This window comes from Limanda limanda, chromosome 12 (genome assembly GCF_963576545.1).
Source record: "Limanda limanda chromosome 12, fLimLim1.1, whole genome shotgun sequence".
In the NCBI taxonomy this organism is placed as follows: domain Eukaryota; kingdom Metazoa; phylum Chordata; class Actinopteri; order Pleuronectiformes; family Pleuronectidae; genus Limanda; species Limanda limanda.
The window spans coordinates 14773675-14795671 of NC_083647.1; the positions used below are offsets into that span (position 1 = coordinate 14773675).

The 21997-nt window shown below is 41.1% G+C and overlaps 2 protein-coding genes across 2 annotated transcripts in view; both read left to right on the plus strand.

Annotated features, from left to right (window-relative positions):
- The window catches only part of mboat2a (membrane bound O-acyltransferase domain containing 2a), a 39352-nt gene extending 25934 nt beyond the window's left edge, over positions 1-13418 (plus strand). Inside the window, exons 4-13 of the mRNA XM_061082574.1 lie at positions 1861-1956; positions 3342-3397; positions 5303-5357; positions 6226-6406; positions 7088-7280; positions 7818-7921; positions 8013-8077; positions 8698-8830; positions 9485-9636; positions 10953-13418. Of these exons, the coding sequence (XP_060938557.1) occupies positions 1861-1956; positions 3342-3397; positions 5303-5357; positions 6226-6406; positions 7088-7280; positions 7818-7921; positions 8013-8077; positions 8698-8830; positions 9485-9636; positions 10953-11118 (1201 nt within the window). The 3' untranslated portion in view covers positions 11119-13418. The remainder of the gene's footprint in view (positions 1-1860; positions 1957-3341; positions 3398-5302; positions 5358-6225; positions 6407-7087; positions 7281-7817; positions 7922-8012; positions 8078-8697; positions 8831-9484; positions 9637-10952) is intronic.
- Positions 13419-14577: 1159 nt separating this feature from the next.
- The window catches only part of kidins220a (kinase D-interacting substrate 220a), a 46842-nt gene continuing 39422 nt past the window's right edge, over positions 14578-21997 (plus strand). The window contains exons 1-4 of the mRNA XM_061082342.1: positions 14578-14687; positions 19826-19984; positions 21052-21150; positions 21836-21934. Coding sequence (XP_060938325.1) covers positions 19853-19984; positions 21052-21150; positions 21836-21934 — 330 coding nt within the window. The 5' untranslated portion in view covers positions 14578-14687; positions 19826-19852. The remainder of the gene's footprint in view (positions 14688-19825; positions 19985-21051; positions 21151-21835; positions 21935-21997) is intronic.

A 21997-nucleotide genomic window follows, 5' to 3' on the forward strand; every position in this document is an offset into this window, starting at 1 on the left:
CATCAGTAAATGGGAAGTGAACTAACTAGGTTTACTTTTGTTTTTGCCTTGAAGGTTTTCAGTGTATCAGAGAGAATTGGGCCTGAATTATTAAGAGACATTTCTGAATAAGATGCAAAATGCTTTACTGAGACAAGTCTGGTGCAGTTACAGACTCCAGATGTGCTCCAGATGTGAAGCAGATCCTGGCAGCAGCGGTTTCACCCTCTTCGTGCTCCAGAGTTGGGTGCACTTTCAATTCTAAGTTGTGTTGCGTGCTCGGACCCAGGTGTACAATTTCTAGATGTGCTTAAGTTATGCTTTCCTTTTACTCACTAGGATTAGCTTTTGCTTTTGATTCCAACTGAAGTCACTTCCTCTAAAGATGTGCACGTAACTGTTTCAGTGATTTCAGTTTACAAAAACCACGTAGCATTGAGAATATTTACAGGCTTTAAAAACAATTCTGTTTCATGTTCTTTGCCTCTATAGAAAAGTTAGACAATGTTATCTAGATGGGCCTTCTGATGTACACTCACACAGCAGGGAGGTTCCCGGTACAAATCCTGGGTTGGGCAGGGCCTCTCTGTGTGGAGTCTGCATGTTCTCCCCTTGTCTTTGTGAGCTTTATTTTTTTCACAGCACACTTGAATGAGCCCTCTTGATGCAGGGCTGGACTGGATACATGTCTAGATTCATGGTTGCTATTCTAACCAGCCATGCAGTCTCCTACTCAATGTGAAGGATGCTGAAGAATGTTGTAGACACTGTTTAACCCCCCAAAAAGCATACCAAGTGTGGGTTGGAAACAAACGGTGCAAGTCAGAGCACATTAAAGGACTATAATGATTATCTACTCGTAGTATTATCACCCTGCCTTCTCTGAGGGCTTTATGATTTTTTTAGAGACTAAGAGAGCTCTTGAAAGCTCTGAATTTCATATCACTGCAGTGTGAGTGGCTTATTTTATTTAGTCTTGGCACTAAAACTGGGATTACGTCTTTGCTGTAGCTTGGACTGCGGTTACAGTAGGATCCTGTTATGTCCCATCTCCGGCACAGTCTCGCTCTCGCTCGTGTGCTGTGTTCCTTCTCCTAGCAGCACAATCCACTTATTGTTGGCAGTGGAGGAATGCTATCTAGCTAGCCCTCAGCCGCGCTGACTCTGCAGCAGCTTTGTACCCTGGGCTTCAGGGCCGCGCTGTCTTTAGTCTTCTGTTGAAAGGTCGTGTTGTCCTCCCTCAGTCTTCAGCCTCTGACAGTGACACATTATTAGAGCCTCCTCTGGCCCTTTGTCCAATTTTTGACCCCCTCCCCCATTTCTGCAGCTCTGCCCTATTTCCATGGACACTCTCTTATACTGTATTGGAAGGAAGGTGAACTGCAAAATTACAGGTTTACATAATGTGTAACGAGGGGAAAAACTCTGTTTAGATCAGCTGTTTATTTATGAAATCAGTTATCTGGAGAAAACCTGGGAGAAGAGAAAAGAAACTCAATATCGACTCAATTTATAAATAAACAGTTGTGTATGTGATAATTACATTTTTGGATTTCTTTTGTGTTCTTTGAGCTTTTTTAAAAATTGGTATTATCTCTTCATCTTTTTACCCCCACATTTTGTACATATATACCAGAAGATATTTGTGTTAGCAAACTAGGGGTGTCTAAAAAAGGGTTGGCCAAATGGTTTGATATAATATAATGTATTACAATATAATATATTATACCATATCATATCATACCATATAATTAATATAAAATATTTTTATATCATTAATATGATAATATAATAGAACAGAAAAATCTTTCTAGGTATCTTTCCTCATAGTTATTTGATATTTTTTTGATATTTTTGTTTAATGTTTTTTCTCTCTTTCAGGTACTGCTTCATTGTGACGCTGGGCTATCTGATCTTGTGTCAGGTCACACGAGTCTACGTGTTTGACTACGGCATGTACTCTGCAGATTTTACAGGGTAAGAGCCACTAAAAACACAGTGCTCTTTAAAATCTTTTTAGTTGTTAATGATGAAAAAGAAAATACAAGGCCTCCCTCGGTCTAAATATTAAATCCCAGATACAGAGCAATTCGTGCTATGAAAAAATAAAAACTACCAGTCAGAGTCAGAGACATCTTTCGTATGACTCAACCAGTAACAGGAGCTGGTGACACTGCTCAGCTCTGTCCACAGGAGGAGCTGTGGTTGATTCCATCTCGTCCAGACTGTCTGACAATTCAAGCAGACAGCCTGCTCTCCCTACAGGGTGGGGGTGGCCGGTTGCTAAGCAACCATCTGAAAACCATTACAGCCTCTGCAAGGGCAGTGATTTCACTCAGTTCAACAGATCTCCCTCGGTATTCATTGAAATGTCAAGTTCATCGAAATATCACTGACCCTCACCGTCTAATATGCTTTGTTGTAGAGGGAATGGAACTCAAATATTGTCAGAGGAAAAATATTATGCTTTTTCAGTTCCTCTTTTATCCAGTGTGTTTTTATATGTGAGGAGCTCCTGAAACACCGTGTCAGTATTCTAGCCAACACTTCTGAAAAACATCACCTGACATCATGATGCCCTGGCATTTGCATGGTTTATGCCTTGGGGCTAGTCTGGAAAGCGCCCTTACAAAACAAGGTAAAGCGAGAGCAGAGGCCGATATTTCCTGCACGTGCAGTTGCCCAATTACAACAAAGGGAGCCGACTCGCCTATCAAAGCAGACTGGGCTTTATGGGGGGGGGGGGGGGGGGGGGGGGGGGACTATTAAAGAGACAGGAGCTTAAACTAAGAGGAACTGCAGCAAATTACAGTTTTCTGAACATTAGAGCAGGTAAACCGTCAAGTAATAACCCAAATGAAAGTATGAACCTGAATATGAGCCTAATATGTCTCCTTGGAAAGACCAGAACATCTGTGGTGCTTATTTTTTACCCTGCAGACAAATTTGATATGGCCATTGACGGTTTTCATGCAAATAATTTGTCAGGAACTTGGACTTATATGTTTATTAACAGTAAAGGTTTTATATATCAACATGCATGCCGGCTCAAGCACATGAGCAGACTGTATAAAGTTATCCTGCTTTGATGTAAGAGGTTGGATTCAAAGCAGCGCCAAGTGTTTTCCAAATGCCCGTCACTCAAGATGCATTGATGCTGGCAGAATAATAATTGGGATCTCAGTTTAAGAGGATCTTTACTAACCTTAAAAAACAACACACAAACATCCACAGTAAAGGTTGGGTGTGATGATCCGTTAATATTTACTGTGTTGTGTGTGAGTGTTTGTGCTGTAAAGAGTGGAATGTGTTTGAAATTGAAAGTATTAAGATTAACCTTTCTGTTTAATGCTCTTTATTAGGCCCATGATGGTTATAACGCAGAAGATCACCAGTTTGGCGTTTGAAATCCATGACGGTAAGACAAGTGTCTCTAAAGCATGAGTGTGTTAGTGTGTGTGTGTGTGTATGAAGACATGACAAAAGTTAAAGTGTTACTGAAATTCTCTTTGGAGTAAAAAAAAAAAAAAAGGCGACAGGCCACGTTTCCATCCCAGTAGTGACTTCTAACAGTGGACTAGTGAACCAGAGAGAGAGAGCATCAACACAGTTATGTAATCGAGCAGTGACCAAGTATGCACCCTCCCTCCTCCCCCTCTGTGCGTGTTTAATGGCTGACTTGAAACACAAGCTCAGTTTGAATTAAAACAGCACAGTGTTAAAAGGGGACGGTAATCCTTCATCCATTCACGACTCGATGTACAAGCCAAGGTATTGTTTGTGCAGCCGGCCAATCATGTGCCACGGCAGCGCTGTAGACCCTTTTAAGTCCCAGCAGCTTTCTTTGACATGCTCCAGGGGATCCTCCACCGGCTGAACCGTGACTGTCTCAGCCTTTTTGAAGCAGATGAAGAGTCATTACTGAAGCATCTCCGGTGCTTATGAGCAATAAAGAAAGATGGAGATTTGACACCGGCGTTAAAATGAAGTGTGATCAGGTATCCGAGGTGAGAAGAGGCTTGTAGATTGAGCGGGGGAGGAGAGTCACTCTGAGGTTTTTTTTCTAGTTCCTGCTTGGCCCCTCAGGATATTCACATTTAGAATGATTACAATTTACATCTTGGTAGGTGTTGTATTGTTTTTTCAGATCACTGGTTCTGAGAAACAAGGCGTTTGCTTTTCACAAACACCTCTTGGTCGTTTGTACTTGCAAACATGCACACACTGCACTGTTGTTAAATTCCACTGCTGTATTTCTTGTGGGGGGGTTTTACCTTAGCATTCACCGCATGTCAGATAGATATACGTTTGGATGGACAGATGGATACTTTATTGATCCCGAGGGAAATTTAGGATCGATCTCGGGGGAAATTTAGGAGGAGCTACTGGAGAGGCTGCCACTCACGTCGGTGCCATCTTTACATTTCTAAATGTCCTCAGCATAACCTCTCACTCGCTGTGAGTTCTCTGGACATGTTCCTGTTGTATTCTCAACCGGCCACACTTGGAAATTATACTAGGGGGCAGGCAGGAAAAGTTCTGCAAAATGTCTGGAAAAAGTTGATTTGATTATTTGCGTTCTCACAGACAGGCCCTCTGAATAATTCCAGAAAAAGCAGATGTACAGTAAAACACTAGGAGACCTCTCATATTCCAGACTATCAGGGCCTCAGAGTTCATCCTCCCGTTGGTTTGATTGGGATCATTAAATCAGTTTAATCGTGGCCAGAGGAGCAGCAGAATTTAAATAAACTCAGCTCAGCCATACCTGTGGCCCATGTTGCCAGAGCGCTCAGTCTAATGAGCTCCGTAACCGCAGGTCTTTATAAACAAAGAGCAGACTGATTAAAACAAATGTACCCAGATGCATTTAGCCCAGAGAACAGAGCCAACCTTTAAAAACCTTTTCGCTAGTAAAGATAACTGCTGTGAAAAATGTTTGGCCGAGATCGTCCTCTCTCTCTCTCTCAGAATATTCCCTCATTATGAGGCCTGTGCAAACGAGCAGCCGGGACAATGGAATGAGTCATGTTAGATGAAGAGTTCTAATGAGGTTACGCACACAACAGCTCCGCTCTCGCTGTTGCATCATCTTCTCGTCCCGCTCTCACCTCTCACTCGCTGTCCTCTGCTTACTCAGCTGGGAGAAATTATGTGTATTGTAGGGGCCTCTCACACCTGCTCCCCCATGGCCCCTGAGCCTGTGTGTTGCAAGGTAGCTCTCGTGTTCCAATACCCACAATCCTTGAGAGTCAGGTTGAAAATGTCAGATTTTTGTGTATACTATGAATTAAAGTGTGTTTGTGTGTGTGTGTGCCTGTAGGAATGACCAAGCGAGAGGGGCAGCTGACTCCCAGTCAGAAATACCTTGCTATCAGGTATGTGACGCAGGTATGTTTGTACTGCCTCAGATGTTGGGTTAAGCTGAATTTCCAAATCAGCATTAAGCTCAGTGTGAAGGAGATCCTGCCTGTTAGATTTAGTGAAGGCTTGATTTCCGCATGCCGCCTCCCCTCCAGGCTCTCTGGGGCTGCTGTCAAGCTGTTGTCAGGCGCTCGGTATCTAGGGAACCATTCCATTCACTACTCTCATGTGACCTATATTGTCAGAATTGCCTTATCATTCCCTTAACACAGCTGGGGAATGGTTTCCAGTAATCATTAGTATTGGAGACAGTAGTGTGGTTTATTTGTGGAAAAAGAAGGATATGTCAATAAAAGTGCTTTTTAAGATAACCATTATTAGTAGTAGTAGTTGTAGTAATGTTGATGCTATTATTATTGTTATTATCATTATTATTAGCAGTAATAGTAATATAAGGCTTTGAAAATGAGGTTCTAAGTCTTTGTTTCATAAACCTTTGTTCATTCGCTGTCAGTCAGCTGAGAACTCAGACCCGGATACTGGGAAGGTGGAGGATTAGCAGTTGAAACCAGATCTCCTGCTCAGAGAGTTCGATTGCTGCCTGAGCAGAATAAATACATCAGAGAAAAGTAAGAGACCACAAACTCTTCAGAGTCGGTAAAAGCACTCAGACCCTCCCTCCTGGTTTCTCAGTAGACAGGCAACCATCCCCACAAGTGGTGTTTTGTCTGGTGTAACGTTACACTTTCTTTTAAATTGATGTCTCAAAAAAGGATTTGGAACTACCGCTCGAAGGCACGAATTCGATGTTTGACTGTGTAGTGAAAAACATTTTGTTGTCCTAATATATCTCTTTCTTTTTCCTTCCTTTTTGCCCTCAAGACGGATGCCCAGCTTGCTGGAGTACCTGAGCTACAACTGTAACTTCATGGGCATCCTGGCCGGGCCCACCTGCTCCTACAACGACTACATGGCTTTTATCGAAGGCACCTGCTACCAGCCACGTCACCAGGAGAACGGCAAGGAGAACGGGAAGTACAAGCAGACTGAACCTTCACCCAAGGTACAACACACCTCTGTCGAGGTTCTGTGTAGTTGTAGTCTGAAAACTATTATATGCAGACAGGATGAACAATAAATAAACATGGAGAAGAAGTGCACAGTGCAGTCTGCAAACACTGAGGGGAAATCGACCTACATTTAGTGTGAGGGTGGGAAAAAATGTTCCAAACTGCTTCAAATCCACAAAGAGATTACTTGAAATCATCATTAGTGGTTTTGATTTTGCAAAGTGGGACTTTGAACCGTGCAATTCTCTTTTAAGTGCATATTTGGGTAATGTGTAATAAAAGGCACAGAGTGGAGTTTCTTTAAAGGAGCCTGCGCCCAATTATAATGCTTTTGAACCCCTTTAGAGAAACAGAAACGGAGACTTTTATAATGTTATGAACCAAACGTCTAAACCTCAAGGTTATGTCTGCGTTCTGTCTGTATCACGCATCAATAATGAAACAATTCTCCAAGATTTAAGTGTGTTTATCTCAGAAGAGAAAGGAAGACAATCAAACACAAGCGCTGCTAAATATAAAACATGAAAGAATGCTCAGGGACTGGAGTTAACCTTGTGTTTGCAACGTTTTCAAAGTATCACATCACAAAATGTGGTTATTGTTCCTTTTTGGGTATAATGCAGTGTAATGAGTTTTTCCTCCCCTCCCCCTTCTCTCCTCTCCTCCTCACGCAGAATGACGTCATCTCCAAGCTGTGCACGTGTGCCATCTCGCTGGGCATCTATTTGTCCCTGTGCAATCTGATCCCGGTGGAGCACTCCATAAACGACGAATTTGTCCGCACCACGCCGTTCTATCTTCAGGTCATCTACCTTTACGTGGCGATGCTGGCCCTTAGGCCGAAGTACTACTTTGTCTGGACACTCGGTGAGTAAGAAATGAGTGCCTCACAGCAGAGCACATTTCCTGACCACTTATTTGATATGAAGATTCATATCTTTATTTGATTATATAAAAATCAATGAATACATTAGTCTAATGTGCATCAAAAGAGGCAGCACAAGTTAAATTCAGTGAATATTGAGATGAAGCAGGACTAAATCTGATGTGATTTTTGTTTAGTTATGTTGTTAAGCTTTGTTGTTTGGCGCCTCTGTTCCATTGAGTGGTATGAACTCACTGATTTGCTCTGGCCTCAGAAAGCTCGGTTATTTTTAAAGTAGAGTGTTACCTAAAAAAAGAAATCCAAACTCTTACTTAATGATGTTTCTTGACGTAACGGTGTCATCTAGTGGTGAATTCAAAAACTGCAGCTCTTCATTCTCTCTGGTGACAAATACATATGATGCTGCACCCCCATCTGTTTCTGTCATTGCTTCTCAAGCCGAGATTAAACCGATGTTTAGCCATCCTTCACTGCTGCTGTTAAAGGAACTCAGAAACATTTGTGCCTCTCTCCTGCAGCTGATGCTATCAACAACGCAGCCGGATTCGGCTTCAATGGATACAACAAAGATGGCTCCCCACGGTGGGACATGATATCAAATCTCAGGATTCTGGACATTGAGGTCAGGTTCTGTTTATGAGATCGAATAAATCATGATAATGCCCCTTTTCAACTAAAGTCCTAAAAGTGTATTTCTTACAATCCCATTTTAGTTTGCCACCAGTTTCAAGATGTTCCTAGACAATTGGAATATCCAGACATCTCTTTGGCTCAAAAGGTAAAAGTATTCAGGTTTCTAATCTTCAGTCTGTGTGAGAGTGTTATACTTATCCCCATATCTCAAGTCAAGGATTCAATGTTTTAATTGTTCAAATGCCACACAATGTTTGGTAAATGTTTAGCTCTAAGGCCTTTGTACATTTATAGAAATGCAAATAAACGCCACAAAATAGAGAATAATTCCAAATGTTCAATACAGATGTTCACAATTGCTGCAACATCTGGCACAAATTAAGTTGAGTATTTAATTTGACAAAGGTCAGCCTCAGATGTGCACATTTGGTTCGTTAGTTTTCTTAGACAGGAGGTGGGTCCCCTGCTCCATCCTTGCTTAAAATTAGGAACAATCATCATTTTGATGTATCAAATAAATCAACAAACAAACTTGATATCAGACTGAATAGAGGAGGAAGTTGCTCTTCTTCTACTAAAAACATGTCAAGTGTACAAACGCCTTTATTAATTTAACACACAGAATACACAAATCTCATAAAATATGTATCACTTCTATTACTTTGAAGAACTTGAAATGATGAATTGAAGTCTGCAATGGAGCTTTATATTTGTTTCTACATGAGTTTGTTTGGTTCACACACTGAATGTGTGTCCTGTCTGCAGGGTGTGCTACGAGCGCTGTCCCATTAACCCCACTGCTGCCACCTTCCTGCTGTCAGCCATGTGGCACGGGGTGTACCCCGGCTACTATCTGACCTTCCTCACCGGCATCGGCATGACGATGGCAGCACGTGCAGTGAGTACACACACTGTTTCTTTTTGTACAGGATCTAGTGTTTCAGCTTTTCACGCCAGATTGAACAAAGAAGATAAAAATCCATATTCACGAGTGACATATTTTGCCCTTGCAGGGGACGTTGATCCCACATTTGATCCAGACATTCTGCCCGGAACATTGATCTATTTGTTTTCCCTCTGTCCTGACAGAGTCTATGAGCACTTTAGATTTACCACAGCTACTTAGCAGACCAACAAACATGCAACAAAATCCCTTTATGGAGACTCAGGGGATAATGATAGCTGTATACCGCTTATACCTCATGTTAAGTGTGAGGCCATTACCACTAATCTCTGCTAAGCCAGATCACCTCACTCTGGTTTTGTGAAAGAAGAAGCCAGGAGCATATTTACAATATGTAGAGACAAGAGGAGTGTTGGTACAGGAAGAGATAAACAACACAAAGACCCCTGACCCCATGACACCATTATACTACTGGCCCCTGTTAACACACACATGATCAGAGTTAGATTTCTCTAAAGTGTTAGAAGATGGTAAAAATAATAATCACTTATCATTTAAAGTTTACTTCACTGTGTGATGCTTCATTTACTTGATTTTCATGTTGTAAACTTCAACTTACCCAACGTTTTTTTTCTTCTTCTCCTCCAGGTAAGGCACAACATCAGACCATACTTCATGGTCTCTGACTCGTACAAGTGCATCTATGATGTCATCACATGGGCGTGGACTCAGGTCGCCATTAGCTACACAGTGGTGCCGTTCGTCCTACTCACCGTGGCACCCTCACTCAAATTCTACAGGTATGTGAGTTTGATTGAATAGTGTGTTACTAATACAAAACTGCTTTGAGTTGTGCTACTGACACGGCGGAGAAAATTACATCAAGTATCAGAGAGAAGGAGAAACTATAGGCCTCTCTATCAAGTAATTAGTAGCAGGAATTTTGCGCGCCTTTGTTGTGCATAATCGTTTTAATATGGAGCTTGTAGATGAAGTTACTGCCCACAGAGCAGAAATTAACACTTTTTCATTAACCTGGTTGGCTTTTGTTAGCGGTAACAGGCTGTAACCGTTAACGAGACAGCTTAATGAGCAGAGGACGGGGAGGATTGATTACGAGGGAAATAAAACCAACGGCCTTAACGGTGCTCGCCTGCTGCCATCTGACAATGGCCGGTGTTGTTAGCGGAGCACGTGTCCGACAGACAGGAAATACATAACAGACTCATTAGCGGAGCAGGAAATGATATCTGTGGGTATTGGTTTGGTTGATTATATAATAAGCATAACTGTATGGTCTGGAATTGGTTGAGGATGGTTGAGAAGTAGTTTGTTTTTAAGCTAATTTTTGCAATTATTTCGCATTTCGATTTAAACTTTTATTTCTCTCTGCTTTAAATGATACTCATTGAGCCACTGCTCATTATATATCATATTATATATGATATATTATATATGTCATAAATCGCTTTCCATTGTGTAACCGAACCACAGCTGCGCTTGTTGCTTTTTGGGGCTGTACTCATGTACAGTGCATATTCATATGATATCCAGCAGCTGTTACTATTTCAGTCTGAACCAAAGTGGTGGACCGACCAGCTGACAGATCAACACCGGTCAGACCCGGCTTCAGGTCTGATCACATGTGGTCTGCTCCAAGTTTTTAATACGTCCCGGGTCGCACATTAAGGACCATCAGCTGCAGCCTCTGACCCGCTACAGTTTCACAATTAATCAAATGTATATTTATGCTTCTCGATGACAATATGCAGATTTTTTTAATATTAACATGCCGCTCATACACACACACACACACACACCAATACACACAAAATCACAACAATGGACACATCTGTAAACTCAGACTGGGTAAAAACTAAATTATTTGGTTACACAAATGACCTACCTATTTATTTACATAGGGAGTGAGGAAAGGCTATCCAATCACAAGTGGTCACAGGAGACACATTCAGGATGCATTTGAATGTCAGGTGTGAACAGGGCCGTAGAGTCACTGCAGCAGCCTAACAACACTAAAAACGAACTTATAATTCCACGTTCAGCTCTGGTTATTGATCTGTGTTGTGATCACTCTCCCTGTGCCATGTCTGTGCAGGTCCTGCTATTTCTGCTTACACTTCCTGTGTCTGCTGGTGGTCCTGGCCCTGCCCGTCAGATCGAGACGCCGGCAGGCCAAGGAGCAGAAGGACGGCCTACAGGACAACCAGGTGGAGCACAACAGCACAGACAACAACTGCAACCAGAAAGCCAAAGCCACATGAGGCTCGGGGTGGCGACGCACAGTCCCTACAGCAGCAGGAACACCTGAGACGAACTAGAAAAACCACTGAGAGACTGGAGCGCGGCGAGTCTGTTTACGTGACAAAGAACCAAATACCGGACGCTCTGAGAATCCTAACAGACAGAAAACACAAACGTCCTGTCGAGACTTCCTGTAGCAAGGACAACAGCAATCACACTTTCTGACACGGAGAAGAGACCAGGACGTAACGATGGCCACAGTGTAAACTAATGAGTGATAGTGGTAACTTTGCATTACATGAGTGGAATTGAAGACCTCCAAGCTGCCTTAAACCCTCTATGTACTCGGTCATGACGGCACGCTGCAGGAGCCTGAACGCAGTGTGGTGTTGGGTTTATACAGACGCAGGAGAAGTGCAGTATGTGGAGGGTTTTTGTCATTGTCTGGATACAAGCCTCTGTTAGGTGGAAACAGCGAAATGTGTTAATGTAAAAGAAACATAATTCTTTATCATCAGCTGCCAATTTCAAACAGGCCTTAGGATCCTCAAAACATCGTCTGATCTGTGTCTTTTTTTAAAACCTTCATTGGAGAAGAATTCGCATTGTACTTGTTTTGTATTTGGATTTTTGTGACGTCACTATTTGAAATCCATTCTTCAATGTTTTGTTTTTATTTTTTTCTTCTTTCTGGGATGAATTGACTGTGCAATCCAACCTTCGTCCATCTCCAGCATTGGGAAGTCTAAACATGGATTTCTGTTTTCTTTTTAAAATTATTATTCATATCTGCCGCTTTTTTTTTTTGTCCCACTCAGATCAGAGAAATTTGTGTTTCAAAGGGAGTTTATTAACCTGTCGTGGTATAGAAAACCTTTGTTTTTGTTCTTTTTTAAGATTTCTGACCATGGGTTCAGGTGTATGATGATTTTTTTTTATTTAATGTGTTCATCTTTTTTCACACAACAGGTTTCCTCTGTGTTCAAATGCCTCTGTGAAACTGTTAAGTCTCCAAAAATATTTAATCAGTGCAATTCTAAATAATTAAATTGTATAATTGGTAAAACAGTGGATTACCATCACTGCTCAACACTTGTGAAAGTCTATTCTTAAACTCTTAAATCTGAGAGGTGCAGCAGAAATCTAAATCTCATTACCACATTTAATGAAGACTAATTTATTGTCATATGATGTTGTAGTATTAATTATTAAAAACCAATTGAATGTATAAAAAACACAAAGTTTCCAAATTGATGCACAGTTAATGTATTCAGGCTTTAAATCCTGTCTGCAGCCATATGTGCAATTTGCATTCGTCTGTGAGGAAATCTGACCAACTCCAGTTATTTATGTATGTCACATTTTATTGTACAAAATTCAAAGACATAGACCAACTGTAGTTTCATGGTCTTATTTCATATTGTGTGCTCTTATGTTAGATTAGGGGATGTTTCAGGGTGCATTTACTGTATGGTGTAAGAGACACTGGTTCCTCATGTTGTTTTTTCGGTCCATGGCTCACCTTCAGCCTTCCACTTCATCCAGGTTACGCTTAACATCCATCAGCAGTTCATGAGACACTTTCAGGGGTTGAGTGGAGAAGATGCGGTGCGGAGAACACGATGTCAAACGCACCAAACTGTTGTTCAAACAGTCAAATGAGTCACATTTGTACGTATCTGTTAGAGAAGGAAATAGTCTGGGGAATTTAAGCCCACAATATCATAAACACCTTGAAGTTGTGCATATGTTTTTCTTTTTTGAAAACTTGTCAGTATATTTAGTTGGTTTCGTGCATTCGTGTCATGTAAAAAATAATAACAAAGCAGCCGTGGTTAGCTTTGAAATATGGACCTCTTCATTTCTTTTTCTGTCTTTCTAACATTGCATATTCCTGCCATAACTCCGTGTGTGTGTGTGCGTGTGTGTGTACGTACCAGTATTCATGTGATCTGTACATGTAGATGTGGTCTAGCGTTATCTATATTTGTAGCCTGGGCCCCTTGTCGGCAAGTGTGGCCCACCTGAGGGAAAGGGATGTCATTCTACAAACATAGCGATTATTGCACTGCATGGCCACCCAAACCAGCAGATCATTGCAAACTGCTCCACATGTCCAAAGTGCCAAATCATGAACGGCGCATTTTGTTTTGTGCGTATGGATGCATGTGTGCCTGTGTGAGTATGTGTGGGCATGTGTCCATGTAGTGCGTGTGAGTGTGCGCCTGTGTAACATAATGGTTATTTTTGTGTCAGAAGGAAATTTATTGAAAGATTTGTATAACAGTACATTAAAATTCTGATTTATGTGGCAAAATAAAGAGAAATTATTTTTAAACACTAAAGTGATGGTTGGAAAACATGTCTTATTTTTTTCCAATAATGGAAAATTAATATTGGTAGGGTGATTGCTGTGACTGAAATTATAATTGCATTGAGTGAATACCAAATTGTTCTTGCAGCTTTCCTGCTCTAAGTAAAATGCCTATGTTGTTTAAACTTTAAGTTAAACACGGCAAACGCAAGGGAGAAAAATGAGATTGGTTTTCATATTTTAATAATTTAAGGAAAACAAGTTTAAAAAGACATAAAGATTTCTTTAATCTACGACCACTGACATTGCAGGAGTGGAGTTGTTTGTTTACAGCTCAGCATCATAGGATTCATGGTCAATGTATGCCATTTTGCGACGCCCATTGAAAATTCCTCCAGTATACGTACATTTTCACCACTCTCTAATTTTCTGCAAATTTTGGTAAGAATTTGAGCTATGTTAAAGCCCTCAAAAAGCCAATTCATTTGCCTGAATAATAATAATAATATCCTTACAATTTCAATAGGGCCTCACTGTCTGTCAGTACCTGTCAGTGCTCGGGCCCTAATCATTATTAAAATTATTAGGTCTTATACATACCTAATTCCTCCAAAGTTTTTAACACAGTATAAATTACATTCCTGTGTGTGTGGCTGACTCCTGAAGACACTGCAGAAAGTATTAAAACCATCTCAACACATGTCCCTGGTGTCTCAATTTGAGGCCCATCATATATTGTTGAACATGCATGAATATAACAGGTGATGGAGTGGTGTTGTGCTATTCAAATCCTTCAAGACTTTATAAATGGAGCAGTACCATAATACAAAATTACTACATTTTATATAAAAGTCCTTTTAAAAAAACTGCATAAGCAAAATAGGTGTAATTGATTCAGTGTATTAAAGTATTAAAAGAAAAAAATACTCAGAAACACAGAAACATGTGAATTCTGTATTTTTACATTATTATCACCGATTCATCACGTTTGTTTCCTAAAAATTACCAATTACATTTTGTGTTCACATCAAAGATTATTGAAATCTGAATCAGAATCATAAAAATCACTTTAAATAGTGATTGTTCAGCATTTGAGTAAACATGTGGTGTGTGTGTGTAACCAGAGGTAGTAGTGGGCGGAGCTTCACTGTAGCGGTAGGTCGGCGCTACTGTGTAAATCAGCCACAGATTCCCAGTATGACGTGAAAAAGTGGTTTATTAAACCACGTTACCCGGCCCGGGGGGGTTAACCGTCCACGGAGCAGCTCAGTCTGGGTAAGAAGACTTTAACCTGTTCACTGTTTCTGTTCTTTCTTGTTTTCCTTCACTTTTAGACGTGGAAAGAGGGAAGGAGGAACCTGTTGGGGGAGCTAGCCTCGCTGGAGCTAACGCTAGCCTGCTCAGCTAGCTTGTTGTGTTGTTGTGACAGAACCGAACACAGGAAGTCACTTTGCTTTTCAGCCACGAGTGTGAACCCCCGTCCGCCATAAAGTAGAAACATAACAAAGTTTATTACACGTTCTCCTTCGCGCGTTTGGAGACATTTTGAAGCCATGTGATGGGTGTACGTCATCCAGATGTTTAATTATTGACAACCCGAGGACGAGCACTGGTCACGTCTCCCCACTGTGGAAGGAAACTGGGAATTGTTGAACCCTGTAGCAGAAATCCTCTCTGTGTGTTTGTGTTATCTTAGTTGACACTGTGCTCCTGCTGTTTGTGTGTTTGTCAGACCTTCACTTCCCAGCAGCTCCTGTCACCAGGGATCCGTTTTAAGTTGCAGGTTTACTCAGGTGACACTTTCCAAAGTAAGAGCCAGATCCCCCACTAATGTAAGACACATGCATGAGTATAAAGTTTATACTTGTGTTAAAAAGTCCAGCTTCATTTTCCTCTTACCCAACATGTGTTTTTTCGAGCATGTGTCGAAGTGGAGTTCTCAGCAGTTTCACATGACAGGAAGAGCTGACTGGTTAAATTTAGAGATCCTATCCAGTGTTGCTTCTTCGGCTCATGTTCTGGTTCAGATAACGGTTCAGCTGACCGGTGCTGCATTTGAGCTTTTATGATGATATCCAGTGGTTTGTGTTTTGACATAAATACCACATGTGATGTGAAGTGAAACCAGGAAACATATCACGAGGGATATGGGTTTGCTCTATGATTTATTTGTGCTTCTCTGCTTTACAGTTATGTGACACATGTTTTTATATTTATTTGAGTGTTTTAATGGGAATGCTGCAAAAAGAAGGGGATGCCTCATCGTGTCATTTCTATTCAGTTTTATTTGTAAAGCGCCAAATCATAATTTACATCATCGCAAACACTTAACAAATTTCCCTCATTTGCGTGAGTGTGTCTGTGCATCTGTGTGGGATTAATAAATGTAGCTTGTATCTTGTATCTTGTATAGTAAGGTTGAGTAACAGTTCCCACAATGAGCAAGCACTTTGGCGACTGTGGAGAGAAAACAACTCTCTCAATAACATGGATATCAGTTCCCTGAACATGTGCCTGACATCGGGATCCTTGAATGATTCCCTGGGAAAACAGTGTAAATGTCTGAAAGCACAAACAACATCCTCCTAAAATAAGAACTAGAAAAAATTAGTCAATTAATCAGTGAGTTGAAATTGATCTGCACCCATTTCCAAATTAGCTGAGTTATGGCTTTTCAAGTGTGAGTATTTGTGTCCAGATAGGGAGGTATCCAACATTTCCCCTGTTTTCCCAGTTGCTAAAATATGATATATGATTTTTTTTGCAATCCTTCACTATTGAATAATAATTTGAATGTATTGATATATATATATATCAGTGTTTTAAAATGGAAATATTGTGATATTGATTTCGTCAAGATTTTTCTGCCCAACCCAGGAGGTAAAGAGGGCCGATAGTAGTGGATATTTGAAGGAAAAACACAGAAAAGCAGTACCAGCTTAATTTTTTTTGGCTTAAACCGAAGAGCAATTAAGTCATTTAAACACACTCAAGTGACTTCAGTACTAATCTGTGCCAGTGAGAGCTCCACATTAATATCACCCTAATGTTACTTTATTGTATCGCTCATTAAATTAAATCACCCACATTAGGTCCGACACAATAATCGGCTCTCCCCTTTTATCTGTATTACTGGAGCCAGTGCATGCAATGAATGAAATGCTGGATTGTGTTCGTGTGTCTATTGTGTTGGGAGGAGATGGGCGTAGGCCAGCCCCCTCATTCAATATTCATCCTTGAGTGAAGGGGGGATGCTGAGCGTGAGCCTGGCAGTGCTTGTTGATACAGTGTGTGAGTAAGCGACGGATACAGATTGGTGTTAAATTGCCAAAATATAAGTTTCACCCTGCACCGAGGTAAGAGGTTCTTCTTCTATCCTTGTTTTTCTAGAGACCACATCTCAAGTGTCCTTTATTAGCTTTAATCATTTGTTGCTCCTTCTATATAGGGGGGGTTTTCTCTGCTGGTTTTACTGGGCGTGTGTGTTGTGTTTAGAGAGGATGTGTGTGAACTCCCATTTGATCATAGCTCAACCGAGAGAGAGAGAGAGATATATGTTTACTGATTGGTTCTTGTGTGGCGTTATCTTCCAACCATTGTGCTGAGAGACAAGGAGGCTGAGGAGGGTGTGTCAACAGGCTTCACTGTAAACAAAGGATTTTTTCCCCCATTTGTGTGTGACACTGTGTGTTATGGAGGAAGAGCTATAGGTGGTGTCTGACTGGAGAAACAGTGTCAGAGTTGGGGGGGGAAAAGGAAAAACGTGAAGATAGTCATTGATTGGCAGCTCTGGATGTGACTGAAGTGAACTGCCTGTTTTGGGCCTTTGTACTTGCAGCTTCACAGGCATGTGACATTTAAGCATTTTCTGACCTGAGCCCGAGCCGCTCGCCTCAGGGATTATGGTGAAATACTGAGCAGTGTGTTTGATAGTCTTTATGTGAAACCGGTTTCCAGGACAACTCGCGATGAGCGCGGCCGATTAATTTTGTGTAATTGTGGCAGGAAGGAAGGCTGACCGTGATGGAAGAGCCCAACTTGATGAATCATTAATGAGTTTCTCATCGATCGACTGAATCCCTGAAATACAAAGACAAACAACATTTCTTTTCAGTGCACATATAATAATGGGAGATTTTTACCTCAGCAAAAGAGGCCATGTTTTCATTTTTGTTTGTTTGTCAGAAGGAATAAGAATAAGAAAAATTACAAATCCATTTTATTGAAAGTTGGTGGAAGGGTGGGGCCAAGAAAGAACCCATTACATTTTGTGTGGATAGCTCAGAGAATAATTCAGTGATCTTGATGAAAAAAAAAATCATGCACGTTAAGGGTTCTGATCTTAATGTGACAGTGTTTGCAATTTGGTACAGATCCAAATAAAAATCCGGACCAATGAATCTTAATCTGGTTTCATAAGGGGACAGCTGGACCTTGCCAGAGGTGTGTGCTGTATTGAGTGCAATTCTAATTTTTGTAGATCTTTTATTATTCTTTTGTGGCGATTTTGTTAATGGGGTGAGTTACTGCCAAGTAGCTACAAAAATGTGATTACCTCCGCCAAGAAGGTTGTGTATTCATTGGCATTAGTCTGTTATTTAACAGGATTACACAAAGACTACTGGACGGATTAGCACAAAGCTTGTTAGAAGGATGGAACATGCATGGGCCAACAGAGAACCCATTAAAACATTTAAGATTCGATTGAGGGGACAGATCCAGGAATTTTTTTCACATTTTTATTATTTTAATAAACTATATATTTATTGGGCTCTGTCACGGATCTCCCTGGGAATAAGTCATGGATCAAATTTATTTTGAGTATTTATATTTATGAGTGTGCGAAATTTTGGTGTAGATTCAAATAAAAAATCCAAATCGAGTCTGATGAACCTTTGCTGTGATTAGAGAAAAACTGCCTGCATAAAATGGTTTAAATGATTCAGTAAAGAGACAAGCAGGCTCATCTGTGTCTGGGTTTAAAAAGATACTTCCTTTAACGTCCCTTCCTTTAATACTTCCTTTAATGTACCGCTCCCAGAAGTTGGCTGTCAGCTTCGATCTGTCAGATGCAGGTAGTTACCTAACTGTCTTACTGCTCTTTACCCTCAATTTGAAGCAGTTGCATTAAAATACTGTGCAGCTGTGAAACTATTGTGCTTCCGTTCATTAAAAAAGGTACTTATCTTGTTTAGTGTACACAAGTTTCACAAAGTCCAATTTAAGGCAGTGGAGGAGAGTGGAAGCGAAGTCGCTCTCGCTGTAATTGGAGTGCGCAGTCGAGAGCATCAATTGTCCGAGTCATTAGTTCTTCAAAGGAGGAAAGTTGTTGACTATTGTTTTTCTTCGGCGGTATTTGATGAGTCGCTGCAGTTTGCTCGTGATCGCTCTGCCTTCATTGTACTGAGCAGACTAATTTCAGTTCATGTTTTCAGCATGAGCGAGCAGACGGAACTAAACTGGACTGAACTGAGTGCCCCCTGTTAGCTCTCATAATGAGTGTGTAATATCCAGAGCATTGTCCTGATGTAGCCGTAGTTTAAACATCCTGGACGAATAAGTCTGCTAGACACTGTCTTTTCTCATGAATGTTTAAAAGGTTGTCATTTTTTTATGTGCTCTGTTTGACGCAAACTTCAGGATCCCTTACTTGAGAATGTCCCTGAGGTTTCTGTGTTTTTTTCCTCTCATGCTAAATGAGATGGTTTTGGCAGTTTTCCCTCATCCTAGTCGAGAGTTAAGGACAGAGACTGATGCATCTTGTACAGATTTAGGCAAATTGTGATTTGTAAATATAGGCTATACAAATAATATTTGAACGATTGGGTAATATGCATCCCAAGGTTGAGGATTCTTCAGCAGGATTTTTGTGGTTGTTTAACTTGAGGAAGTGTGTTTTGAATATATGACTTAACAGCAAAATTACACAATTTGGCTTTACTTTAACTTTTAAAAAGAAGAAACATACAAAATGGCAGGGAAACACTACATAAGGAGCACTCACACACAAATATACATCAAACTCAGACTTGTTTATTCTGCAAGTATCCATCTATACAGCAGATGTGTTTTCTTTCTGTGAGCTTCATCTCTTTTAAAATATGACACCCTCTTTTCTTGTTTTAATTTATTATAACTAGGTCAACTGTTGTAACTCCTTCTTTTAAAAAGAGATCCAGCCTGTGTTAGTCTTTGCGTGTGACTTGAGTTTGGACACTTGTTTATTCCACAGCATCATTTAAAGAGACACCACACCCTGCTTCCATGTCAGGATTTGAACTTCTCTGTTTTTCTCCTTGTAGAGTCATACAGTTGTGTGACAGTACCAGCCTGTGCTGTGCAGGCTCCATAGATATTTGTCATTGTCCTGTTACTCGCTGTGAATGCTAACCTGCTTTTCTCTCGCTCTACAGTGGTGTACAGGCGTTTAGAAGCCAGCCATGGATACCACCACCTCCCTGAAGATGACCTCCCTGGCTGTCCAGACTCTGTTCAGCTACGTGGAGGAGGAGAACCTGGCTGCCATCAAAGCACATCTGGACAAGTTCAAAGATGTGGACAGCAGGAGCGACGTAAGTCAGCACAACCCTCAGTTTACTCTGGATGTTTACATTATTGTTCAGTATGCAGCAAACAAAGTCTGTTAAAGATCAAGTGATAGGTGTTTTCTGGGGAAAGGAGTATTATATCCATTGTGAAACCCTAACAGAATGATGATAATACTGAAAATGAGTAGATATTTAGTTGTGTCTTTACATGTCAATCCTATGACACCCTTGCTATCCGCCCCTTGCCCAATGTGAGCTGGGATTAGCTCCAGATCTCCCGACGACACTCACTTCTTCATCATGAGATATTTGTCGTATTTTGAGTTTCTTTTAGTTTTACGTCCATTATGTTTTAGAAACATCATCAACACATCAACTCAAATGCTGAGGATTTTCCAGACATTTTCCTGCTGTATTCTCACATGTGAAGAGCAACCGACTCACATTTGCGTTCTCACATTCTGAAATTCCTACAGCAACTGTCAGCAAAATGTCTGGACTACAGTGCGGCTATTGTCTTAGGTTAATGCTAAATTTAATGATTCAACAACATAAGATGAAACTTTAAAGGGAGGTAAATACTTTTTATGGACACTACTTTATTATGTCATGTACCCAGAAACAAACAAAATAGGTATTTACAGGAAGAAGCCAGTATAAGCAATACCGTACTCTTCTTACAATACAGTATTTTAATATATTTTAGCTACTTTCATTGTGATGTATATACATTAGGTAACTCACGGAATCCTACGTACTGGTCCTGAATTGTCGGGCTGGGATGTTTGCTGGAATTATTGAGACAAGCTCATCGTTAGTTTTGAGATGTGTTGAAGATAAGAAAATTGTTGCACAGTGCGATACATATCCCATAAGCTGACTAATAGAAAAGCAACATGTAGGCCACATCTCATCCAGGGATTGATCGTGTGGGTGTCGTACAGGATAGGATTAGAGTTCAGTCTTCAAACAGCCTCACCATCTGTCATTCTTTTCCCATTGAGTTACAGAGAAAACAGTGCAGTTAATTAGCTTGTTCAAATCCTTATCACAGTTTGTGTTCTTTTTTTCTCTCTCTCTCCGTATTTCAGAATGGACAGACTCCCCTGATGGTGTCAGCTGAGCAGGGCAATCTGGAGATACTACAGGAGCTCATTAAGAGAGGAGCCAACGTGAACTTGGATGATGTGGTAAGCATGCAAACGCACACACAAAACATCCCAGACCGCCTGATAAGAGCGCACACACCCACACACAGGTACAGATGGTGAAATATATAGAGGGAATCTGAGTCCAGGCACAGGTGAAAAACAATACAGTCATCTTAACCACATCATCCGCTCGACAACGAAAGGCGTTTGTGTTTTCCATCCTGCTGAACTCACCACAACCGGGCTAAGTCCTCCTCTATTACCAGCCGCCATGAGCCGTAATGATAACTTATTACGCTATTTCACCTTCACTCTTTTGACTAAATGACAGGATCCACTGGTCGGCCAACACCCTGTGTCTCCAGAAGCCAGCCCCCCACACACGCACACACTCGTGCATTCGTACGCTCTCCCACTTGCACACCTCTCATTAACCTCTCACGTCCATGAAACCTACAATTACACACGGCACAGTCAAACCTGCGCTCGCTCTACCGCAGAGGAGGAAGGAGAACCACAGCAGGTTGTAGTTGCTCTCGTCTCTGACGTTCTGCTCTCTCCATGCGACATTGTGTTCCCATGAGCACCTGGTACGACCAGCTGGTAGGTACATAGCTGTAACCGTTCCCAGGATGTGCCCATGTAGAGCTCTGACAAGCGTCAGTCCAACTGGATGTGGAGTCTGATGGGAGTTCCCAAGGTAAACGTTTGTCTGTGTGTGCAGGACTGCTGGACGGCGTTGATCTCGGCAGCTAAAGAGGGCCACATTGAGGTGGTGAGGGAACTGTTGGAGAACAATGCCAACCTGGAACATCGAGACATGGTAAGGACGTGGGTTGAAACGAAAACTGGGTAATGTCACATGAAAAAAGATTAGGTTTTAACT